Below are 22,082 nucleotides of genomic sequence, written 5' to 3'. Positions count from 1 at the left end.
GGTCATCTACTGGTCAGGCCCAACCTACAATTCAATTATGAGGGCCATGGGTGCAGGCATTGTTGAGTTATCATTCGGACAACCTTTTAACATTCAAGGTCACTGTGACCTTGACCTTTGCCCCGATGAGCCCCAAAAACAATAGGGGTCATCTACTGGTCAGGCCCAACCTCCAAGTCATGTTTGAGGGCCATGGGTGCAGGTATTGTCGAGTTATCACATGGACAACTTTTTACCATTCAAGGTCACTGTAGCTTGGCCTGATGACCCCTAAATACAATAGGGGTCATCTACTGGTCAGGACCAACCTACAATTCAATTATGAGGGCCATGGGTGCAGGCATTGTTGAGTTATCACTCGGACAACTTTTTACCATTCAAGGTCATTGTGACCTTGACCTTTGACCCGATGAGCCCCAAAAACAACTGGTCAGCTACTGGTCAGGCCCAACCTCCAAGTCAATTATGAGGGCCATAGGTGCAGGCATTTTCGTGTTATCACATGGAAAATCTTTTACAATTAAAGGTCACTGTGACTTTGACCTTTGACCCGATGACCCCTAAAATTAATAGAGGTCATCTACTGGTCAGGACCAACCTTCATGTGAAGTTTGATGACCATACGTCCAGGAATTGTTTAGTTATCACTCGGACAAGCTTTGGTCTACCGACGGATTGACCGACCGACATACCGACATGCCTGTGCAAAGCAATATACCCCTCTTCTTCGAAGGGGGGCATAATAATAACAAAAACACTTTCAATCAAACAAGTGGCACAATTCAACAATTATTTAAGCCAAACTTATGGGCCTTACTAGTAACAACTGAACTAAGTTTCAGTTCAAAATCCTGATTTTTAAGGTATTGCCAAGGTTAAAAAAACTGCACACAATAATTATAATAATGACATTAGGATTAAGATAAAAGCTGAGCTAAAATTTTTGTAATTTCCTTGGTACATGTAGATTCACAGAAAATGCAACAAAGCTCTGGTATCTTTAGGGCAAGATTGTCACTCACCAATCAATTTAGTTTATATAAGTTTATTATAGATAGCTTGCTTGTGAAAACAGCTTTGATATACTTAAGTATGAATCACTCACTTGAATTAGAGGCATACTTGTATTCCACTTAATCACTCTCACCCATATGCCAAGATTTTGAACAGGCAGGGATAGGATTGATAGGGATACAAATGACACTAACCTGGTTCTAAGCCATGCACATTATAAGTTGTCCCAGTAGAGATTGTGTTATTCTGGAATTTTTCGGTATTTGATGGATATGACAAAGTGTGGACAACATATTGATCCAAATCACCATTGGGTTTCAGAGGAACAGTCCATGAAAGAGTAATATACTCATCATATATACTTTGGCAGGAAACATCAGTTGGTGGATCTGGCACTGAAATGTAGTGTTACAGGTATTTTTTAACCTCAAATAAAAACATAAAACTTGATTTAAGATAAGATTTATTATCAGAAATGAAAACTGATTAAAGATCATGAGGCAAGCATAAGGTAATGACAACTGGGGTGCGTTTCAGAGACGATCGTTAAGGCGATCGTTAGGTGATTTTGGTAGTACGACCAAAATCACCGATCGGCACCGTTTCAGAGACACAACGTGCACCTGCTTTATCGTTAATTTTGCTCGTAAACCTACGACCGGTAAGAGGCACTCGTTAACTTAACGATCAAGATGGCGGATGAAGATTTTCTCCATATCAAAGTATACTTTTACTTTTTATCAACATTTGAGAGTTTAATATTGCGTGTAGCATGTTCGCTGGTGTGGAATTTTCAAACTATGTCTAAAAATAGCTGAAAACAGTATGAAAATGTTCTTTTTCCGCCGTTCTGTCAAAAAAGGATTTTAACTGTAGAAGATGTAAGCTTTTTGTTATATCTGTGTAGTATGATGATATTGTGTACATCTAAAACATGGAATATGATGAAGAATTTGATTTGGTTTCATTGCTGTTAAATATGTCATGTAAAACATTTTCTATTTCGGATGGTTTTTAATTCGGATAAATAAATGCCTGTACATATTTTGTTGTAATATTACCGGCCTTTGTGGCATGTAGTCAGTGAATTATTGAACAGTGTTACCATTTTATCATGTCATGATATAACATAATTATTTTTTCTTATTTTTACACATCTAAAACTGATGCTAAATATGTAAATATACTGTACAGTACTGTAAATGGTACCATTTGATGCCAAGTGTACAATAAAAACTGAAATGAAAATTGCCATCAGTGTCATGGTCTTGGTGGAAAATGCTGTGTTCTTCATTGACATCTGTTTAATAATGGTATGGAAAAGGGAATTAAATTTTAATGTTGGTTTTATGAATAATAATGGAGGTATACATATTCAACATTTGAACACATTGTCATAAGGACTTATGTAGAAACTAAACTGCAAAACCATATTATGTATCTGCAGTTAATGCACAGGCTATGTACAGATGCTTATTGATATTCTATGTTTTCATTTTTTAGTGTTTTTACTTGTTAAATATTTGTTTTAGTTAATTATTTCAGGCTGGTGATAGAAAACTATCAGGAATGCTTCAAGCTGGCAATGGAGGGAAATGTAAAAGTAGGTAGGAAATGATAAAATGCAAAAGGATATTAACCAATGTTATGAATAATACAATAAGATGAATTTTATATTGATACAATGTTGGGCATCTTACTTTGAGCAGTTAACTGGTTCAACATACTTGTTATTTAACTTATATGAACATTAAACAAGAAATAAAATGTGACCAGAATGGCGTTGTTCATGTTTTCTTAAAAACCCTACTTATTTTTTTTAAAAAGACAATAATTTTCATAAAATATGCAAACTATTTCAGTTGAAATATGGGAATGTAAATTATGTGTTACTTGTAGTTTAACCATTAAAAGGAGTTTTCAAAAATGTATTATAATTATTGTGCTGTATTAAACATTATTTTGTAACTTTTTGCCTTTTCAGGACACTGAGATATCACAAGGTTTCAAAGATCTAGAATATGCTCACAGTCAGTCTTCCAGATACTCACCTTAAAGGTTCCAGTGTGTTTTAGGAGACTTTGTCAGAACAGTACTTTATACCTACATACACTGGAGATACCAGACCAAGCAGATAATTACAGATATATTGACACAGAATCTGAAATTAATTGCATATCCCAACACAACATAAGACTTTAAACTGTTAAATAGGCGATGAGGCATTTGTGTAACCTTCATTATTTGAAATGAAATTTCTTATAGTATTTATTTTAAGTTTGACTTTGCATTTAAAAGCCATTAGCATTAGATTTTTCAAAAATATATATATATATATTTATATAAATTCAACTGTGATGTATATCCAGTTGTACATGTTTGTGAATTATATAGGATTATCTTAATGATACATTTATTCAAACTTATGAATATATAGAAAACACACTACCATGGCTAATCATGTAAACATTCATACTATCTTTTTATAGAAATTAAGTGAATCTTTCGATATTTCTGAATACATTTATTTTTTACTTTGACTGGCTCATTTATAAACACAGAATGCTACATAAAGTGTATACTCCAGTGTATATCATAACATGATTGAAATAGATAATAGATAATATTTGCATGAACCTCTGAACACTTAACCACTATGGCAATCTGCACCAGTTAAGATACTTTTTGTTGAATAATGTGTTTTGATGAGACGAGCTTGTAAAATAGCTGTATTTCTTTTAGTAATTTTGTGTATTTGAAGCATGTCTGCAAATGTAGACTTTATCATGTATTTTGAATGGATCGGAAATGCTGTTTATTTAACTGTTATTACAACGATTGACACAATAAAGATGGATTTATGAATTGTCTTCATACAAAAAAACCAACCAGTCAATGTATTTTCGAACTGTTTCCCAATACAATAACTCTTAGTCACAGTTTTGGTGTGTATGAACTTTACGCGTTATCTAAGGCCGGTTGTTGATGATTGGATTCATCATCATCATCATCATCATCATCATCATCATCATCATCATCATCATCATCATCATCATCATCATCATCATCATCCACTGCACCAACCACAACCACCTTCACCACCAACTTCACACCTGCATCATCATCCACATCATCAATCATCAGCAACATCTACGCATCATCATCTCGTCATGAGCATTGTCGTCATCGTCACATCATAATTAGTATCATTGCCGTCTTCGCATCATCATTATTATTATCATCATCTAAGTCGTCGTCGTCGCATTATCACTATCGTTGTCATCGCATCATCATTATAGTGTCGTTGTCGCATTATTATTATTAAATCATCATTGCCGTTGTCATTGCATCATCGTGACTATCATCATCAGCACCATGCTGCACGTTTGCATTTACTTTACACAACGCATACTATAATATTTCACTTATCAAAGACGAATTTAAAGTAAAATCACCAGCCTGAAAAAAACAACGTAATTTGTTGTTGTCCAATTTTCATAATAATTACACAAATATTAAAATGAGCGTCGGAACCGCCACTGCCTCCATCACCAAAAATCCCGGATGACGATGTACTTAAGATACAATTGTAACATAAATAGCACATGGTTAATCAGAATAGAGACCACGAGTTTTATCATTTGTGTTAATCATTATAAAAAGGAGAGTTTCATTAATTGATTCCATTCAAGAGATTATCGGTATTATTATTATTATTATTATTATTATTATTATTATTATTATTATTATTATTATTATTATTATTATTATTATTATTACTATTATTATTATTATTAAAAAAGACAGGTGCGCTCATCAGGTCAAAGTGACGTAACGTCATTTAACTTCAGACTGGGTCACTCGCTTTAACGCTGTGCTTTATCGTTATTTTTTACGTACGACCGGAGAGTTTACGAGACGTTTCTGAAACGCCTTTATGATTATCGTTAAGTTGGTCGTTATAACGATCGTAAATTTACGATAATGGCAGATCGTAAAATCTATCTGAAACGCACCCCAGGACTCTGTTTTCATTTCAAACACAGTTTGGTACATGGAGGTTGCAGTTTTATGCAAATTGAACTGTAACGCATGACAATAAGAGTCATTCGTATGTTTGTTTCTTTCATTTTTCATTCAAAAAAGGGGCACAACTAAACAACTCTTCAGGCCAGAGTTATAGTCCTTGCTTAACATGTTCATATTGTCTCACAATAGAAACAAATCTACCAAGTTTTATTGAAAATATCTGTCATGTATTTCCGTTTTGGGAAAAATCCGACCCGAGGGCACCTGCATTTTCAGATTAAGAGGCTTGTAGAGTTACCGGCTACTCAGCGTGCCCAAGGGTTGGTTTATCTATCTGGAACTAACACACATGATTGATATTTTTTCTAGCATACCTTAAATTACATTTTTTGGTGAAAAAAAACCACACAGAAAATTACATTTTTGTACATTTCACCAAAAAGCATGTGCGGTGATGCTTACTGACATCATGACACGCAGTATTTTTTATTCATTGCATATGCCAAGAAGTTCCTTTGATATCACTTCTTGAAAGGGTTATTTTGTTTTGTTTTGAAGGCATACTTTTTGTAAAGTTAATATATATGGAACTCGTCTATGGATATATCATAATTATGGTTACATAAAGTGTATAATAATATAAATAGAAAATATTACGTCACAGCGTGTGACTCATCTGGCATAGGGGATGTCCGACAAATTTTCCAGCTCAGCTGAATTCACCGGAAATGCCTATCAGGTGTGCTTTAATAGAATATCATCAACAATTTTTGAGGAATGGCCAAGGTTAAAGTTTGCGCACAAAGCAAACACCCTGACAGCACCTAGGCTATCAGACTTGCCACACTAATTTTCTTTGAAAATCGCATACACACCATTATAAATTGATATTAGGAACATTTGTTCTGAAAAAAGGTTTAGTTATTGATATTCGGGATGATGATATGTGTCGAATATTTGAAAGTTATTATAACTTATCTACAAGTACTTTCTGTAAATTTCCTGAGCAATGCGCATCATTATAATAATTGCATAATGCATACAATCAATAGTTATGTAATATCGCAGAACAATCACTTTCAAAGGTAACAGTCCACATACCTTGAACAACAGTTTTGAATGTTGACTCAAACGTATCACTGGGTTCCGTATTTGATCCAGCATAGGTTTCACTTTTAGATATGATTTTGACATTATACACATTACCATTCTTTATGTCACTAAAAGATAATGTAGCACTGGCTGTTCCAACATTGGAAATTGACTGTTTTGATTCATTCCCATCAAGCACTTCTACACTATATCCTGACACCACTCCACTTGATGGTGCTGTCCAAACAAGTGTTACTCGCTGATCACTTGCATCTAAGTTGCTACTACCCAAATCTAATCTTCTGGGAGGCATTGGTTCTTGTGAAAACAGAAATAAAATCAGTTGTTTCACATGAATATATAAAAGACAAATACTTTATTATGTATATAAACAAGAGATGTTTGTCAAACATTATGCCCCCCTGAGCGCCATGTTGTCAGGATTATATGGAAAATTGCAGGAAATATGCATAGACCGAAATGACAGCTGATTTGTCACTGATATTGGATGCCGTTAAGGCAGTTTTAAGATTATGACCATTCAAAGTGTGAGGATAGAGTGTGTTATGCTCGCTTGCATCTAAATTGCTACTACCCAAATCTAGACTTGTGTGCGGCATTGGTTCTTGTGCAAAATGAAATAAAATCAGTTGTTTCACGTGTATACATAAAAGAAAAATACTTTGAATGAATATTATAATATTGATTTTGGTGATTATAAGTATCTTCCATGGCCGAGATTTTCATTCCGACCCGAGCGTAGGGGGGTTTTGCGGAATCTCGGTTTACCGAGTTAACGCAAAACACCCTGCGCGAGGGTCGGAATGAAACTATCTTACACGAGCGGTTATGGTAGATGTTTTTTCTCCCAACTCAGTTGAACAAAACTAAGTAAAAATGTATTTTTGCTGGAACTCATTTGTGCTTAGTGAAAATAATTGCGTATGGATGTGCGAGTATTCGTGGTTGTCATGGATATGCACGCAGTTATTCAGATTATGTTAATAGTCAAATCGGTACTTAAATAGTTCTAAGGAGAGTTAAGCATTATTTCTTCAAAGGTGCGTGAAAACTGTTTTACGGTGACAAATGAAGTGAGGAATGATTAATTAGCGTTCTAAATATTGCCACACGACAAGGTTTCCATGAGGCAGACGACAGTCTACAACAAGGGAGTTAATTACAATGTGGTGACTATTATAAAGGAGCTCCATACGGGCATTTTATCTTCGCCCGTGGGCAAGATAAGAATTTCTAGCATGGTTGAATTATTGGATCTACTTATCTGAGCTGGGAGAAAATGATATCTTCGTAATTATCTTAAAGGCAACAAGAGCATCTCATGAAGTTGTTAAAGCAAACATACGTTCTATTGCTTCTTTATTTAATATCCCTAAGAAAGTTTCTGCTTATATCACTAACATTCAACACGCATATTCTATTGCTCATTATAGTAATCACTTCAAACAAAACATATGTTAAGTGACATGCACAATAGCTTAGTATTTCCAAAGGCTAAGAAGTGTGGACAACTTTTTAGTTGAATAATTCAAAATTTTAGAAACCTCGTTTTACAATATTGCAAATATTAGGATTTGCTTAACACATATAAGCAGACATAAAATATGTAAGTACTGGTTTAAACCCCAAGCAAATTTACATTTTACTGACCGTTCCAATGCGATACCTAACAATCCTTGATAAACATACCTAGTTTTTTTTATATAGTATATATGCACCGTGCTGTTTGTGGAGTTTTGTGCTGTTCTTCCATGTGCCATTAAACCGGGGTTATGTTTATACTTTCTGCTACTGAGCTTGTTTCCGTATATTTTGGCATAAAATGAAAATCTTAAAGTTGTATTAAGGCTTTGAGACTATAGTAGACCACAGTAAATCTTTTAGCATTTATCTGCTATTAAACACACGGTTACAAGCCATTTTAATTAATATTTTCCATAAATGCATTATTTAGCAGTTAAAGGTGTATCAGTCAAAATTGATGTTTGTTATATATGTGTGATTTGGAATAAGAGGGTCACTTAAACATACTTGATGATTTTTGTATGAAGAGAGACGCAGTTCTTGGAGAGTCAGTTTGTGTGCCCCTGTTCACTGATGTCACTGTTATTAGGTAGTTCTTTCCTGGTGTAAGGCCTGTTATTGAAGTTGTTGTTGACATAATATTATCCTCAACACCTCCAACTATGGTATTATCATTTGATCTCCACTGAACCTTGTAGTCATAAATAAAGCCGCTTTTTCCACTTGGAGGGGTCCATGACACAATCATTGAAGTTGTGTCCACTTGAGAAAAGGTAATGCTGGTTACTTGAAGTTGTGCTACTGAAATCGCACAATTTATAAATTATTATGTATTCTTCTTCCAGATAAACTTAAGAAAAACACAATAAGATTAAATCCAGTTCATGAATGTTTAATGCTGATATAATAACACAATATTGTTTTTATTAATATTATTACTAGGCAAGACATGTGGACATACTCTCCTGGCAGTTACCACCAGCACTTAATCCATTGTCATCAGTATAGATATTTCACAAGAAACATTAACTAGCTTAAAGGAAGAATAGAACTTTTCAACATCAAACTAATGTTGTTTTATTTCTGATTGACATTCGAAATAGCTTCCTTACAATACAAAAGATATATTTATTTCAAATTTAGTTTAAAACTAATATCTGTAAAAATTATTCAGAAAAAAGGCTGCTTTAGCTTGCCAAGTTACAATAGTTTGATGAGAATAAACTTCTGCTTGTGTGTCATATGACCTTTAAACATGTTGGTGTCATTTGACCTAAAATACTTATTTTTTCTTTAGATTTTTTAAAGGGGTCACTCCCACCAACGATATAAAATAAAACAAAAAAACATGAATTGCTGTAGTTTTACAATGTCAGAAAATCTCGAAATGCATAAATATCTGAAAGTAAAACAACTTAAATTTGATACAAATGTTTTGAGTACGAAACCCATGTAAAGAAAAGTGCACAAACATAATGTTGTAACAAAAAGATGCAGCCAACGTGCACATTATCCATCAATCGCTCAATAGCAATCATAATTCTTACCTGAACACGCGTCTAGTTAAAGAAAGAAGTTTTTGAATGTATCAAAAAATATATGAACACAGCGAGCGGGTTCACTGATCAACTTATTGTGAAACTGCAGATATTTTATGCTAGATCGTTGGTAAAGTTGATTCCTCGGTTCTCGCTTGAGAAATTTAATTGTTATTAATAATGTCGACTAATAATTACTTTCTGTACATCCTCCATTAGCTGTGTAGTGTTCTGAGTCACAAACACAGGTGTTGCTCCCCAGGCAAACCTCTCCAGTACAAGTACAGTTGCTTGGATTAACGGTGCACGTTTGTCCAAGTCCGTGGCAGCTCCTTGTTAGTGACACCAAATTAACCAACTATAAAACATTATGTTTTAATAATAATTAATATTGTCAACATGAAGAAAATCATTTACATTCCAAACATATATCAAGCTTTATTTATAGGTGACGATACTATATCAGTGCTAACACAAATTTGGTACGTTGCTGATTAGAAGTAGATATCATACATATAGGATGGTAAATGGTTTAATCACTACAGCTGAAATGAAATTCCTACTCATCTGATAATTGTAAAAAAAACTTTTAAATCACTGAACAATTATCTGTAAAGACTTGGTACCAACAAAATATTAATAATAGGGTACTTATTCATTTCAGTGTCACTGTTACCGAATTTTTGTATGTATTAACAAATAACATTTACTGGCAGACCCCGATTCAAAGTGAGTCTTCAAATGTGATATTAACATCCATGCATCTTATAAAATGAATTGTATGGGAAAACCTTACCTGGCTTATTCGATCAATTATTCCTGTCATAGGCACTTTAGTTTGTTCACAAATTTATTTTATAAACAAGAATTCATATTATTTAATTAATGTTGCGACCAAACCTCAAAAAGATCAATAAAATAACCTACCAAAGCAAAATAGTGTACAGTTTCCATTGTTCTTAGTAAACACCACATGTTGAGAGCTGTCAGTGATGCAATGTATATATTTTATTTTTGACAACATATGTGTTGTCAATATTCAATAACAAATATCCTGTTCAAAACTGGCATCACCACAAAATGCATCATTTTTAACTTTTTCATGATAGTAGCTTAAACAAGGAAGTTTTAGACAACATTTATTCAAGTGCATAACTACATTGAAATGCTTGTGAAGATCTACAAGCTTCCGGGTCATAAATATAAGTTCCGTTACCCTTCGATAATCTAGTCAAAATACTTAGTTGTTGAGTTGTCGGTCCTTAGGTAAAGTGTAGGCTTCACATTACTATTACTCGACACGATTAGGATCAATTTACATTTTGAAACTTATAATTAATAAAGTACGAGTTAAAAACACATACACTTTTTTCGCAGCTAATTAACATTGAAAATAATACTGTGTGGCGGCTATGCAGTTATATCTATTTCAAATACCTATGCATTGAGTTCAATATATCCAAAGTTCACATTTTGTTCAATATACGTGCTCAATATTATTAGTTATGGGGTTAGTATGTGACCCGATATGCGATATACGGGGCGCAGAAAACCATATTGGAGAAGAACGAACCATTAATCACGTAATTTATATATGTCGATATTGTGTTTACATTGATCTAAATGCCAACACATATGGAAAATGTTACATTTGTTCATCGTTATCGGAAAAATACATCATTTAGGTACACTATAAATGTAGGTGACCCAATATGAAAGATATGGGGTCATCGCGTGACCGGTCGTGGACCAATATACTTGGTATAGGTAGTTGCTTGACCTTTTAATATCTGGCACTCTACTCTAAGATAAAACTTTTTTTTATTTAATGCACATGTACTCGTTTAAAGGATCGATGGGGCGTAACCATACCATAAGGTCCGTGGATGTAAAAAAAAATAAACTCATCTAAATTATGTGGTATTCCAGACGTAAATCGTTATTAATATTGAGATAAATGGTTTGAATAGAAAATGTTTTATATAATATAAAGAGATGGTTATGTGTATGATACACCATCCCCTTCCCTTGGAACGTTTGATTCCCAAAAATGTGGCGGTAATCTGGATGCCGACGTCTAGTACGCTTGGATTTAACTTGGAGCAAATTTGGACATTTATAAGTATTCGATATTCCGGTGCAAGCTCATTCCATGTCTATCAAAATGAAGGAGGTTTGAGGGCATGCCTCTGACCAATTTATTACGTTGCGGAAGTGTAGCATAAATAAATATAAAACCTGCTGGCATGCTGATTCATAGTGTTTAATAATAAGACTAACCGTTGAGGTCAGATTAATGAAGACATGTTACAGAACCAAAATTAAACTTAGGTTAATCATACTCCGTCAATACGTTTTTCGACCTGGTAGGCGTTAGTTGACTTGTGAACCCCAATTTCAACAAACTTCGAACAACTTAATGACTCACCTTAGAGTAAAATGTATTGGTTATTTCAGTTTGATGCAATATTTGAACAGTAGTACCTCAATATATTGCCTTTACAACATGTACTAATGTACTAACAACCACACATTCCACGTTGAGGTTGGTAGATTGTGACACAATGCTGTGTTACATTTCCTCTAAATGATATTTAAATCAATCGAATTAATTTGATTGATTGATAACTTTTGACGAGGTTTACCTAAGCAGGGATCCAACGTGTTTAGTGTTTGCCTATTTTTAAGTGTAAGCTTCTCAGTAATTTTAATCTTTCTAGAGGCCTTAACAAAAACGCTATTGAGTGTATAAGCTGAGCGATTGCTTGTTTAGAAAGTGAAAATCGAAAATTGCGTGACTTAAAACTATGACTTAGTTAAATTTTACTATTGTTTTACCAATTTTAGCTTTTTTACATTGAATTATTGCATCTATTCTCTTTGCCACAGCTAGTGCACTAACACTGACACTATACGACCGATTTTTTTATGCATAAACACCTTTAATGTTGGGCGAGGAAGTTTAATGCAGTTGGTGTGTGATGCAGAATCAGAAGAAGTGTGCATTTATAAAGTGTAATGAAGACACGAGATGTAAGACATGTTAATGTTTATAACAAAAGGCAAATTGTGGCCAAAAGGTATCAGCGACTGGTCAATATTTAAAAATTGTACTTAAATATATTAAGTAACTTCAATGTTACCTCAATATCACAAATAGCGCCGGTAGTCTACTGAAGTTTTAACCGTTTTTTATTCACTGGTATATTTCGCATCTATCATTGAAATAATAAATCACGCAGAAGCATTTTGTTTGGTAATGATCGAATTATTTATACTATATATATTTGTTATATATGTGCACTGATGGAAAATATAAATTGTGACAACTCACAAAACTTGTTGCGAGAATTGTCGAACTCTCTCTCTCTCTCTCTCTCTCTCTCGCTCCCTCCCTCCCTCCCTCCCTCCCTCTCTGTCTCTCTCTCTCTCTCTCTCTCTCTCTCTCTCTCTCTCTCCGTTCAAGAAACTGTGTGTACGTTACTCAGTGTAAAATAATGATGTAATAACTCGATTTTCACAATCTATTTATATAAAGTTCCCCTTATTATTGTAATTTATCGAACATGAAACGTATTGAATGACATGTAAACACATAGCTAATTGTAAAGCTAGATCTTTAATTACAATGATCACAGGCCGAATTGTCGGCTAAACACTGAAAAGTAAACACATAGCATGATTGTAAAGCTAGTTCATTAATTAAACTGATCTAAGGCCGAGTTCACGGCTAAACACTGACAAGTAAACACATAGCATGATTGTAAAGCTTTTTCGTTAATTAAACTGATCTCAGACCGACTTGTCGGCTAAACACTGACAAGTAAACACATAGAATGACTGTAAAGCTATTTCGTTAATTAAACTGATCTCAGGCCGAGTTGTCGGATAAACACTGACAAATAAACACATAACATGAGTGTAAAGCTAGTTTATCAATTAAACTGATCTCCGGCCGAGTTGTCGGCTAAACACTGATTGGTAAAACATAGCATGAGTGTAAAACTAGTTCTTTAATTCAATTTGTTGCAGGCCCATTAAACGGCTTAACATTGACTAGTAAAACATAGCATGGTTGTAAAGCTAGTTTGTTAATTAAACTGATCTCAGGCCGAGTTGTCGGCTAAACACTGAAAAGTAAACACATAGCATGATTGTAAAGCTTGTGCGTTGATTAAACTGATCGCAGGCCAAGTTGTCGGCTCAACACTGACAAGTAAACACAAAGCATGATTGTAAAGCTAGTGCGTTAATAAAACTGATCGCAGGCCGAGTTCACGGCTAATCATTTACTGTAATCACATATCATGATTGTAAAGATAGTTCGTTAGTTACACACTTACAATACACGTATTCACTGCAAAAAGGAAGAAGTCAAAACAAGGTTTCAAGTTAGCATCATAAAGTTGTGTATACAATTTGATAAACTTATGTACTAGGTGAACATATAATTTCTGCAGACTTGAAGAAGCCCCAATTACACCGACAAGTTTTTCACATGTTGCACCACCTGTACATACAGCATGTTTCTCCGGAGTTTCTGTGTACATGAATTAGATAAAGTCTGGTAGAAGTCACTTGTACACTGGCATGAGTTACTGATGCAGGACGCAGTGCCTTTTGAACAGTTGTTGGTAGCATACTCCGAAGTACATATGTCAAACAAACTAATGCTCAACATTTAGTCAAGGACGACTGGTTGTAGCCAACATTTCACTAACCCGTTGTTTTTGTCTTTATATCAAACACTGCTTTTCCGTGAACATGCATTTGTTGCAGACACTCGACATTCGGTATTATAAATAGGTGTTTGTAGCAGTTTTGCACGCTGAACATTTCCCGTTACCCTACTCATAAGGCATGTTTGGTCCAATAACATTTCCAAATCTAAAACACATATTCTGTACATTTATTCGTTGAAGACTTGCTGCAGCAATTATGACACTAATCCTTAGTTGCTATATTTAAAGCAATCATTTTTACTTGGTAAACATGTACTTTCTGCAGATTGGTAATAGCTCCGATTAAAACGGTAACCTCTTCCTGTTTTACACCAATGCAAGCAGCATAGGCAGCGAAACACTGTTAAGTGACTCCGAAATACAAAAAGCATGAGTACCTTTACTTTGCCTCTGTATCAAAATACACAGTAGATATATACAAAGAAGTAAATACTTCATGTGTGTGAACCAATAGATAATATTTACATGTTAATTTCCTAGTAATAAATTTGTGTGTATCCTAATTACAATACTAATGTCTACTCTGATAACATGTAATGGCGGCAGATCGGTATTAGCCACTAGAGCACTGGCAAGTGTTATTGGTGCAGTCAACATGACCGACTTAACACTGATTGGTGATATTAAAGTTCGCCAAGGTCAACCCCCGTAGTTTATTTTTATTGTTGATATTATTAAGAGCAATAGCTGATTGTAATGGCATTCCTTACCAATTACATAACGGCAAAAGAAAATTGCCAAAGATTATTCTTGTTTTTGCATAATCTGTACATATTTCACGTATGTGTTTCTATATCACAATTAATGTTAAATTTAAAATGACATTTCTGTGCGAATATGTTAGTAATAACACAAATGTTTTACTCTGTATACATATTTTTGGTTCGGCAGTTCGGTAATAGCCACTCAAGCACTGGCAAATGTTATTTATGCAGTCGGCATTTCCGGCCAAACACTGATTGGTGACAGTTGAATATGCCGTACAATCTTGTTTAAGTTTTACACCAGTAGTTTTTATTAACTTTTGATATTTTAGCAGAATTGGATAAACCTTTAATTCTGCATTACCTTCACATATTGAAATAATGTGTTTCCATAGCTAAAAGTCATACTCTGTGTACATATATTGACCACAGACTGTCAAAGGCACTGGAACACTGGCAAGCTCCATTTGTGCATGAAACCTAACCAGCTGTGCAATGAACGGTCCATCGATATTATTATCATATTAATGCATTTTTCTTTGATATATATTGATGCCTACATCAACGTTGTTCTTTCGGTATCGAACGACAAAAACCTACAAGCCAGATTGCGATGGACATAGCATTTTTGCACTGATCAGACCAACGTTAAACAAACTTTTAACTATCGTTTATTGTTCAGATATTTCTTATGATACTTAACAGACACAACTTAAATTAGCATTAGAAAAAGGCCAAGTATTATACCGATTCCATTCGGATTAAACTGAAGTTGAGAATAGAAAGCGACACAACTATTCCCGCTGTGTACATTTTCTTTTCCTAAAGTCATTTCTTAATTACATTGCGGCTTAATTCAGCATATAACACAGTTGAGTATACGCATGTGTTTGTTGACCCTTCGAAAGGTTTTGTAATTTATTAGACGTTTGGGTTGTTTGATCGCTTTGAATTCAATGAAAAGGCAAAGAAGCCAGAGCAAAAGTCCGGTTCAACGGTATCAGTTGCCCTTGTAGACCAAAAGGCATCTTCCTTTTGCATTAGTTTTCGAAATTTTGTTGTCCTTTGTTTTTAAAATAAAGGTAAATGACTTACAATTGTTTATCTGTAAAAACGACATTTAAAAAAAAATCGTGTTTTGTCATAATGTATTTATGCAAAGTAAAAGCATACATACAAAAAACATGAAAAACTATTAAAATGATTTTAATATCACACCATTAGACAATTAGTATCAGTTAATGTTAATATACTATCTCAGATATATACGTTTGGCATACATGATTATAAAATAACTATGTACATTCGCCTATTGCGACCAAATTTAACAAAAGGTTTTTTCTTATTGAATGAGTTCACATTCTGCTATTTCAATTTCAACAGGTTTGTAATCAATCAATCAATCAATATTTCTTAGTTGCATTATATTATTCGAAGAGCAAATAATAATTAGTGTAGATAAAGTCTCTATGATATATATTTGATTGGAATTTGCGAACATAATTTGCTTGATGTCAATGAAATTCTTTATCGTTTTCGTTTGCTCATTTGCTCATATGTTGTATAATTTTTTTTACTGATATTAAATTTTGTGCGGTATTCTTATCATCGTATATAAGAAATGAGTTCCTTGTCACTTAAACATCTAGGTATTTTATTCTGAGGCACCATGCAAATGGTTAAAGTAGTGTCATAGGTATCTTGATCTTTTGACAACAAAAGTGTTCCGTATAACAACTGTATATGATCTAAATACCCTAACAATGTTATTGTATGCAATTATACGTATTGGATGATTTTGGTGTTTAAAAAATACATAAACGAAAGGTTTATTAACACTTTTAACATTAGCAACTGAACAATTGTACACTGACAACTATTTTCCCATATAGCTGTGAAAGTAAAATATGCACTAAAATTTGGAAAAATCAATATTGGGATTTCATGGTAAAAGGGAGTCTGGGAGACTCAATAATACACTATGATATATCAATATCCAATATATACAATACAATATCGTCAACTTGATAATGGTAATGTGGAAAATGTTGCAAGTGTAATATTGGATCACCTTGTAGCAGGTATTATTGTAATTTCTACAGATTTATAACCCATTTCGATGTTGTTTATAAGTAAAACAGTTTGTATCATTATGATTGTGCTCCTTAAGAACTTATACGCAAAAGAAAATCTTGTACAATTCAAATTGATTCAAAACCTTTACATTTGTTTAAATTGTTGATTTTTTAACATTTTAAAGGCTGATAACGCATTATTTCAAATTTTGTACGTTTCATACATTAAACATATCCATGTATCTATGTATAGCTGAATCGCAGCGCGTTTGGAAGCTTAAAATGTATTTGATATGTGCGATGGACACAATCAATCAAAAATACAAAATTCATCTTATAATGTAGCATTTTGACGCTTTAATTTTGACAGAGTCAATGGTTATTGCCCTTTGAACACTTACATTCTAAAATATGAAAACAATATTGGGGGTTTGTTAGCGATTTGAAACTTTAAAAAATTGCTTTTAACAATTTTCATTTAATAAGTATTTTAAACATTTTCGAACGGATGCGTGCCTAAAATTTAATGATTTTTTTATCATACTCAATAAAAATGATTTTACAAATTTAAAAACAAATCACACACCTGATGTATGGTTACTTTTATTGTTACGTTATTATCATTATTTTTATTATTGTTTTTTTATTAGTAGCATAATTATTATTATTATTATTATTATTATTATTATTATTATTATTATTATTATTATTATTATTATTATTATTATTATTATTATTATTACAGCACACATTTAGCCTTAAATTATATATCATAATGCACATATTTCATTACAGGCGAATAAACTTTTGGGTGGATCTGGAAACGAATAAATCCAGTAGGAGAACTAGTCAGGAACATCAGTCATCAATATGCAGCATTTGATAATCACTTTCAATATGTTCTGGAAATATAAATCATATGACAAATCGTTTGACTTTCGCTTAAGACGATCAATGTTAAGGTTTTGGATATAATTAATACGTTTTATCGAATGTTTTTGAGCCGCTTTCGTCATAGTAATCGATCAACACAAGGAATGTTACGAAGCAGAATCTAGGATAAATGCATGGCAATACCTATATTATCCGTGCTTTTGAGCGGTAGGTAGTCACATTTTCCAATGCGTTGCACGCACTCATGGGTAAAAATTAGCAATTCCTGAAACGAGAATACATTGCACGACGATGAATGTATTCCTATTATATTTTCAATGCGATTTATTATAATTATAAGTGTGTAAGTACGGAAACAAAACACCTTGTATGGAACAAAGTCGCAAAGAGCTAATCGAAGTCATCGAAAACTTTCATGGAAACAAGATCAAAGGCTTTTTATTTTACTATTTCTATATACTCACCTGTGAAGGCAAAAGGTCTTTGCGAGTCTTCATGATATTCACCAACATCTTGTATACGTCTATTTGCTCTGCCAAGGACCCATCAGAAAGCTGCTGTATATATGTATCCAAGACAACAAACGGAACAGTGTATCCTAGGCCTTCGCTACAAGATTCAATGATTTCTTTTATTTTTGTAATAATCACCTAGTTATAACATTCAATAAAAAGCTCAACAACAAAATAAACAAAATGATTGAAAGATTGTTCAATGGTTCACCTTGAGTGTAACAGGATACGCCCAGTCTTCAGGTTCAATTTCACAAACTTTACAAAGTCAACGAAACTTTTTGGACTTAATGTCGAGAGTGGCGAGCATTGAACGTGGTTAATAGTCCTATCAGATCCTCTCTGTAAGTACATAATAAGTTACCTTCTCAAGAAGTTGCAACATATGTTTTCAGATGGAACAAGATTCCGTCCACGAGCTGATTTGAATAGTTTGTATGGTATAAGTTTAGTCCACGAAATACAGTATATATACTTGAAACAAGCTCAGTAGCAAAAAGTGTTTAATCATAAACCCGGCTTAATGGCACTGGGCAAACGCCAAAGACATAGAACATAAAAACAAAAATTCACATGCTGAAAAGTATGACAACATTGAATGTACTGTTTTACTAGAAAGGTATTAATAGTCAGTTATTGGATGCTTACTCACCAGAAAGATTTACAATAACCAAACTTTAAGTGACCCAAATTGTCGTGACCATAACCATTAACAGTTTTATTATACCTCAAATGCAGCACTCTGCATATATTGTATTCATCGACCCATAAGTACATAACAAGAGTGCCAACTGTCACAAAATACACATGTCATATTTTTTCGACACGAAGTGTGGTGAAAAGTGGTTCTACGTTAAGCCAAGTTTAGAGAAAATACAAGAGTCATAACTCCGGACGGAGGAAACATGGTTGGTTATCGAGCCTGACCGAGATTTTGTGCCCATACACAATTATCATCAATTTGGTGATGATCTGACAAAAGCTTCAAAAGTTGTTGATCGGAGAAGACTGATTGAAGGTCAATGCTGTAACTAAATGGCGATAACTGTCAGGTGACTCATGCAATAAGGCTGGTTATCGAAAACTTCCTTAAAATTATGCCCATACATTTTGTGACCAAGTTTTGTGATGATTGAACAAAAGTTTCTAAAATTGATTGGACTAAACCGATTTCAGGTAATTTATATAGCAATAGGGCGTTAACTCTCGGGTGATATGGCTGGTTATCAAACATGTCCAAATTATTATGGCAATATACATTCTAAATAAACTTGTCTAAGATTGAACACAGGCTTCTTAAGTTATTGAACGGACAATACCGATTTAGGTATTACTTGAATTAAAGAGCAATAACTCTTGAGTATCTCCAACGATATTGTTAGTTCTAAAACTTTTTCGAGGTATTATGCCAATACATTATGACCTAATTCGGATATGATTGGACAAAAGCTTCCAAAGTCATTGATCAAACAAGAACGATTTAAGGTTATTTATATATTCAAAGGGCAAAAGGTATTGAGTGACTCGTGCGATATGGCTTGTTATTAACAATGTCCGAGATATTATGCCAATTCACATTTTGACCAAATTTTTGAATGATTGGACAAGTTTTTTTAATGATCGTACAGTATTGAGTTGAAGTAATTTCTTTATTTAAAGGGCATAAACTCTCGGGTGACATACGTGACATAGCCCGATGCCCGTTTGTATAGGTGAAACTATAATGCGTCCCATTCTATGAACATGTATGTACAGATGTGTATTTATTCTAAATGTCGGGTAAAGAAGACAATGGTATATGTCATATATACTTTTTTATAGTCTCTATGTGTTTTTCATGCTACGCATTCAACACAATTAAATATATGCAAATATCGAAATCCAAAAAGAAGAAAGTTATTCATAAGCAATCAAACGGTTAAGTATTCTATTTGCAGATTTGATTTTCAATGAATTGGTAAATACCATTCTTAATTTCAAAAGCTATACATAAGGCATGTCACCTGACCGATAAATGAAGAAATTTATTGGTATTTCATTACACTTAAGCAACAAGAGTTCAGTTATCTTGCAGGTAAGTCATAACACTAAGGTACAATTCATTGTTATGGTATTGTCTACAATTTAATTATGTATGATTATACTCAACAAACGTTTAATCAAAATTTAATAATGTAGATGCCACTATCTGTATGAAATCATATATGTTCGGAGATGTCCAGCATAACGGCCTTAAGTATAGAATTGAAATTTAATACGATAATATACTTCGAAAGAAATTCATGCAGACATGATTTATACATATAATAGGCCATAGTTGACGCTGAATTGGGAGCGCCGTTTTGTGAGCTCGTGCGTGCGTGTGTGTGTGAATGTGTGGTTCCAACATGTATTTGTAACTTGATGCTGAAGTTATAAGACGCTTTTCATCACCTGTTGTTGTTTTCTATAGAAAGGCAAGTAAACAATTAAATAAATCCTGAATACCTCATTAGTAATTAAAATGAGTTGTAGGTGAACCGATGATAAAGCCCTTACGAACTTATTGGAAAACATGCACATTATTAGGAAATAAAATGAACCAAATCATTGATAAACTACTTCAGAAAATGATTTAACTCAAATAATATAAAAACTTCATAATTTTCTAACATTTTGCAGTGATTTTCCAGTAATTTGTTATATAATAAATCGTTTTTACGTTCTGCTTGTATCTGACCTGATCAAATCAAACGTAGCTTACCGAGGAGATGTTCAACGTCATATGGGTATGTGCTTCATACGTGTTCAAGTGTGCAACTTCCACGGCAACTTGTTTATAGTTTTTTGGTACATTGAAATCAAGTGGCCAGTACCTAAGCATTTTCTGAAAGAAAGGTAAAGAAAAAGGTTCAATTGTTAATCTTTCTGAACTTGTTTAATTGTAATCGCCTCTGATTTCCAACACCCATATTAATGATTTCAAAATATACTTTTCAAACTACGACTCCAACTGTTCGCATACCTTTGAAGTTTTATTTGCAGAAAACATCACAATGGTATCAACTTCCTCCACCAAAACCATGGTCCAAAAATCATTGACGTTATTGGGCTTAGGATCGAAACAAAGAATATAATCCTTTTCAGATTTACAGCCCTGAATTGACAAAAACAATGTTTACTGCCAAGCGTATTTTCTCAAACACTTTAATAATTTAAATATAAATAGAATAAACTTGATATTTGTACTGTGTGCAACTTATTACAGAAACACACTTACAGAAATATACACGGCATTGAACTTTTGGATATCAGTCAAAAGCATCCCTTGGTTTCCTGTATATGGTGAAAGGCCAAACATTATTATATATTTTGCAGTAATGAATTATAAACCTTAAGTTCAACACGACAGAGCAGAATACGCATGCAAAAGAAGTCATAAGTTCAATGTAATAATTTAAACAGAATTAATTAATAACATATTGCAAATATTATATGTTTGCACAATGTGTACAAAAACGTCTGTAAAATGTGTGCAAGATATTTTGCAAACAAACATTAATAAAAATGGATAATAAATGGAAAAGTAAGATACACTGTCATTAATATCAAATTAGGACAAATAGTCATTAATCATAAATGAGAACACTCGCTTGTTAATAATATAACTTTCCGTGGAAAACAGTATGCATAATCATTGTGACTACATTTGGTCTAGAAGCTAAAGAGATGACACAATCAGTTTGGTCACAATTTGATCACAAAAGAGCCATATGTGAAGTTCTAGATATTTCATTTATTCATGTTTGTGTACCACACAACATGCTATTATTACCTGCTATAACACGATCGTTGACGTTAAAACAAGTGTCATCGCTCGCTGAAACCTGAAAGTAAGACACGTTCTCGATCGATATTGTTAGAACTAAGATTAAGGTCATCAATATCAAAACGTTTT

At 33.5% G+C, this 22,082-nt stretch overlaps 2 protein-coding genes and 1 long non-coding RNA gene across 5 annotated transcripts in view; 1 reads left to right on the top strand and 2 right to left on the bottom strand.

The window, feature by feature from the left end:
- Window positions 1-10,344, bottom strand: part of LOC128237423 (phosphatidylinositol phosphatase PTPRQ-like) — a 38,366-nt gene extending 28,022 nt beyond the window's left edge. The window contains exons 1-5 of one of the 2 annotated variants that reach the window (XM_052952952.1): window positions 10,146-10,344; window positions 9,417-9,576; window positions 8,188-8,481; window positions 6,145-6,453; window positions 1,209-1,409 (exon numbers count right to left, since the gene is read on the bottom strand). In XM_052952952.1, the coding sequence (XP_052808912.1) occupies window positions 1,209-1,409; window positions 6,145-6,453; window positions 8,188-8,481; window positions 9,417-9,576; window positions 10,146-10,193 (1,012 nt within the window). In that variant the 5' untranslated portion in view covers window positions 10,194-10,344. The remainder of the gene's footprint in view (window positions 1-1,208; window positions 1,410-6,144; window positions 6,454-8,187; window positions 8,482-9,416; window positions 9,577-10,145) is intronic. The other variant, XM_052952954.1, reaches the window with a different exon arrangement.
- LOC128237424 (uncharacterized) lies at window positions 1,828-3,839 on the top strand. 2 transcript variants are annotated; one of them, XR_008261603.1, is made up of 3 exons: window positions 1,828-1,895; window positions 2,560-2,617; window positions 2,999-3,839. It is a non-coding gene; the product is annotated as an uncharacterized LOC128237424 (long non-coding RNA). The 2 variants fall into 2 exon arrangements; XR_008261602.1 differs by lacking the exon at window positions 1,828-1,895 and adding an exon at window positions 2,280-2,327.
- Window positions 10,345-17,412: 7,068 nt separating the features above from the next.
- Window positions 17,413-22,082, bottom strand: part of LOC128237767 (fibrillin-1-like) — a 42,850-nt gene continuing 38,180 nt past the window's right edge. Inside the window, exons 53-60 of the mRNA XM_052953353.1 lie at window positions 21,960-22,011; window positions 21,405-21,460; window positions 21,150-21,281; window positions 20,889-21,011; window positions 18,357-18,487; window positions 18,098-18,242; window positions 17,817-17,898; window positions 17,413-17,641 (exon numbers count right to left, since the gene is read on the bottom strand). Coding sequence (XP_052809313.1) covers window positions 17,598-17,641; window positions 17,817-17,898; window positions 18,098-18,242; window positions 18,357-18,487; window positions 20,889-21,011; window positions 21,150-21,281; window positions 21,405-21,460; window positions 21,960-22,011 — 765 coding nt within the window. The 3' untranslated portion in view covers window positions 17,413-17,597. The remainder of the gene's footprint in view (window positions 17,642-17,816; window positions 17,899-18,097; window positions 18,243-18,356; window positions 18,488-20,888; window positions 21,012-21,149; window positions 21,282-21,404; window positions 21,461-21,959; window positions 22,012-22,082) is intronic.

The sequence above is a fragment of the Mya arenaria genome, chromosome 6 (genome assembly GCF_026914265.1).
Source record: "Mya arenaria isolate MELC-2E11 chromosome 6, ASM2691426v1".
Taxonomy (NCBI): Eukaryota; Metazoa; Mollusca; class Bivalvia; order Myida; family Myidae; genus Mya; species Mya arenaria.
The sequence above is the reverse complement of the archived record's forward strand: the minus strand, read 5'-3'. Positions and strand labels throughout refer to the sequence as shown.